The sequence below is a fragment of the Rattus rattus genome, chromosome 15 (genome assembly GCF_011064425.1).
Source record: "Rattus rattus isolate New Zealand chromosome 15, Rrattus_CSIRO_v1, whole genome shotgun sequence".
Lineage (NCBI taxonomy): Eukaryota > Metazoa > Chordata > Mammalia > Rodentia > Muridae > Rattus > Rattus rattus.
The window spans coordinates 979397-983651 of record NC_046168.1 but is presented as its reverse complement, the minus strand read 5'-3'; the positions used below and the strand labels follow the sequence as shown (position 1 = coordinate 983651).

Here is a 4255-nt window from a genome sequence, read left to right as displayed (position 1 = left end):
TATATATAATAGGTGTGTGGGGGAGGAAAACACACACACGCACAGTCTAGTTGCTTTACTTGGGCATCGGAAGAATTTATCACATGCTAACACAGGAAGCACATGAAAGCAAAGTGTGGCTTTTAGGAGGCTGATGGGGAGAAAACAGTGGGATCGTAGAAGGTGGTAATTAGGTGAGTGTTATCATGGCGTGGCATGCACATCTCTAAAATGTCCCAATGAACACTGTACTTAGCACAGTTAAAGCACAGCAGTGAAAGTTAAAAACAAAACGAATACTACTTAGCAAGTTACATACATGCATAGCCTCAACATGATACAATTTGAAGGGGGTGGATTTCAAAACATAGTTATAAAAGCAGAGGAAGAAACTTATTCCTAAAAACAGTATGTCAGATAACCATAGAAACAGCTAAAATCAACATAGAAATATATTGTCCCAAGGAAAGATTATTGAATGCAAAAAGAAAAATTATAACCAAGACACTAATTATGCTTCGGTTAATACAATCGTAGATCTTCCTGACACTGAGGTTTAGCTAGGAGTCCTGAAGGAGACTGGTGGGAATGATAGGGCTCATGAACTTGAAATCTGAGGTCCCAGAGTCTTCAGTCAGACAGACCTCATAATGGTAATTCTGGGACAGGGTTCCCGCACTGCTGACATCCACCAGGTGGCCTGGAAAGTGTCCCTCGGGAATAGAACAGTCACCCAGAGAAGCTGCCCTGGCCCTCCTGCACAGCCTCACCCCCACGAACAGCAGCACAGACAAGAGGAAAAGTGAAGACACAGAAGCCAAAGCAATAACCAGATAGAGTGTGAGCATGTCTTCTTCCTTTGTGGGGTTGAGCGCCACCTCTGGCAGAGGCAGGTAGGGCTGAGAGAAGCCATCCACCACAAGCACCTGCAGCATGACACTAGCAGAGCGTGGAGGCTCTCCATTGTCCTTGACCACCAGCAGCAGTCTGTGCTTGGGCACATCACGCTCGCTCAGCAGCCTGGCGGTGCGTACCTCGCCATTGTGCGCCCACACATTAAACAGCCCGGGCTCTGTGGCCTTAAGCAATTGGAATGACAGCCAGGCGTTCTGGCCAGAGTCAGCATCAACAGCGACCACCTTGGTAACCAGGTATCCTGACTCCGCTGCTCTGGGCAGTAACTCTGTGCAAGGCGCAGAGGCGTTCTGCAGTGGGTAGAGCACGAAGGGCGCATTGTCATTGTCGTCCAGCACCACCACTCGCACCAGAGCCTGGCTGCTGAGCGCGGGTGAACCTCCATCTGTAGCGCCCACGTAGAACTCAAAGGCCTGCACGGCCTCGTAGTCCAGCGCCCTGAGTGCGAACAGTTGCCCATTGTCTGAGTTGATGGAGATGAGCGAGACGAGGGCCAGCTGCTGGTCATGGGGCGGTAGCAGTGAGTAGTTAATAAGGCCATTGGAGCCTGAGTCTGCATCTGTGGCGCTGATGGTGCCTATGTGCAGGGCTGGGCTGTTGTTCTCATGAACAAACAGGGTGTAAGAGGTTTGAGTGAAGGTGGGAGCATTGTCATTGATGTCAGAGACCTGTACTGTTATGGTGTGCTGGGTTGTGAGCCTGGGTGTGCCCAGGTCTGAGACTGAGATGGTGATATTGTACTCAGCTCTGCTCTCTCTGTCCAGGGGCCTCTCTGTCACTAAGGTGTAAAAGTTCTTGAATGTGGGTTTTAAAAGAAATGGAAGTTCATTCTGAATAGAACACAACACTCTTCCATTATCTCCAGAATCTGGGTCAGAAACACCGAAAACAGCAACTACAGCCTCAGGAGCATTTTCTGGGATGGAATGAGTGAGCGAAGATATGGTGAGTTTAGGGGCGTTGTCGTTCACATCCACCACCTGTATAGACACAGTGCATTTTCCTGAAAGACCTCCGCTGTCTGTGGCTACAATTTCCATGTTATAGTATGGAGTTGCCTCAAAATCCAAAGCCCCTTTAAGGCGAATTTCTCCTGAAATTTCATCTATCACAAATGGCTGAGGACCTCCACTGCCTTGAAACAGAGAGTAGGCTACATTCCCATGTATCCCAGCATCTAAGTCTCTGGCAGAGACTGTGACAACTAAGGCATTGAGGGGACTATCTTCAGGGACCTCCACCGAATACAGCGACTGTACAAATTGGGGGGCATTATCATTGATGTCCACGACTTCAATTCGAACCGTCGTTGTCCCAGACCTGCGTGGAGCACCCCCATCCAGAGCAGTGAGGATTAAAGTGAGCTCAGGCTGCTCCTCCCTATCCAGGGCTCTGTCCAGCACCAGTTCTGGGTATTTCCTGCCATCTGTGTGACTGTGAGTAACGACGTGGAAATGGAGGTTGGGATTGACTGTGTAATTCTGAACAGCATTGCTTCCTATGTCAGAGTCCTGAGCTGCCTTCAGAGGAAACACAGTTCCTGGCTGGGCAATTTCTTGAATTTTTAGGAGCATTTCTGTGTCAGGGAATTCTGGAGCATGGTCATTTATATCTGTGAGCTGCAGGTCGGTTTGAAAGAACTGCACAGGGTTTTCCAGTATGATCTGGAAGTGCAGCACACAGGGTTCTGTCGCCCCACACAGTGCCTCGCGATCTGGTTTTTCCTTCAGCAGCAAATTCCCTCTCTTTGCATCAAGCTGCAAGAGCTCTTTGTTACCATTGTGATGGATTCGTGCCCCTCTAGTGGCCAGTTCCCCAATCTGGAGCCCAAGATCTTTAGCCAGGTTAGCTATCAAGTAGCCACTCTCCGTTTCTTCTGGCATGGAATATCTAATTGCCTCAGAGCCAGACTCCCACAAAAGCAACAATATAGCAAGGAAAATGACTTGCCTTTTCTCTGGTGTTTTTGCTAGCGCTGTCTCCATTGTTTAGATGTTATCCAGAGGGAGTTGCTTCTTCCAAATCTTGTCGGTTTCAATCACAAAGGTTTTTTGGTGAAATAACCTCGTATAAATCTTATTGAATTGCTTTCAGGAGTTTCTATGTAAATGTCTCCCTTCTGATTCCCAGGAATGGCGTTCTAGGCATCCTGGGAGCCCCTTGTTATACAAATCCTTAGACTGCAGCGCCACCGTGTGTCCTACTCTAGTGTTGCAATCCACTTTGTTATTAGTTCCAGCCCTGCAGTGAAGTATCTACTATAATGTTTGACAAGTTCTTAGCACCTGGAAATTCCAACATTTGTTGAGTTAATTTTCAGTGAAAGGCAAAATTTTTAAATGAACAAGATGGAATATTGGTTTTAAGGAAGGCTTTTGAATACATCAATTCTATGTCATAAAATCTACAAAGGGCACCAATCTTAAGTGTACAGCACAAGAACCACCAAGTTACTATAGCCCATAAGCAGAATCTAGATAGATAAATAGCGTGCAATTAAGCAGACATGTTCCCTCTGCTATTCACTCGTTTTTACTCTTTTTATAGGAACTATGTCATCTTTTATTATGATACAATATTTTGCCTTTCTTAGAATTTTTACAAAGTAAAAACCAGTAGCATATTTCTCTGCCGTGGTATTTTCCTCTGTTAGTTTTTTTGGGTAAGTTTCATCTATGATATCCTGTTTCCTTGTTTTGCTTCATTCCTCCATATGTTTGTGCTATTATTTTTTGCCTATACTCCATATGAGGAACATTGGAGTTTTCCAGGCTTGCGTTTTTGAGACAGTGTCTCTCTTCACAGTTCTGGCTGTCCTGAAGCTCACAACGAAGACCGACCTTGACTTTCCATTTTTTTGCCTGCCTCTACTTCAGGAGTACTGGGATTAAAGGTGTGTGCCAACACTTTGAATTTTGAATACTGTTATGAACAATCTTTCACGCTTCCTATTTGTATATATTTTAGAAATTTTCGCTGTGAGTCAAAATGTGAAAGTACGTTTAGCCTTGGCAAGCACTGTGAAAGAGTTTTCAAATGCAGGTGAGGTACAGAGCTGCTCCTGGTGGTTCCTCCCTGTAGTCCTCTCTCTGTTAAAGCACACCAATTATATCACAAGCTCAAGGCTTGAGGGGGTATATATATATATATATATATATATATATATATATATATATCGTGAGGCATTGTCTCAAGACATTTCTTTAAAAGCTGGGGATAAAAATACAGCTCCATTGTAGAACGCTTGCCCAGTGCACTCAGTGGTATGAGGTCCATTCGCAGCCATGCCTGAGAATTCTTGTTGCTCCATGATCCAAACCAACACTTGATGCTGTCTTTACAGTTTTAACCACTCCAGGTA

The 4255-nt window shown here is 45.4% G+C and overlaps 1 protein-coding gene across 1 annotated transcript; it reads right to left on the bottom strand.

Moving 5' to 3' along the window:
* Nucleotides 1–429: 429 nt before the first annotated feature.
* LOC116884720 (protocadherin beta-8) lies at nt 430–3379 on the bottom strand. Its single transcript, XM_032885906.1, has one exon. The coding sequence runs from the start codon at nt 2877–2879 to the stop codon at nt 540–542; it is 2340 nt and encodes a 779-aa protein (XP_032741797.1). The 5' UTR covers nt 2880–3379; the 3' UTR covers nt 430–539.
* Between the last annotated feature and the right edge of the window lie 876 nt (nt 3380–4255).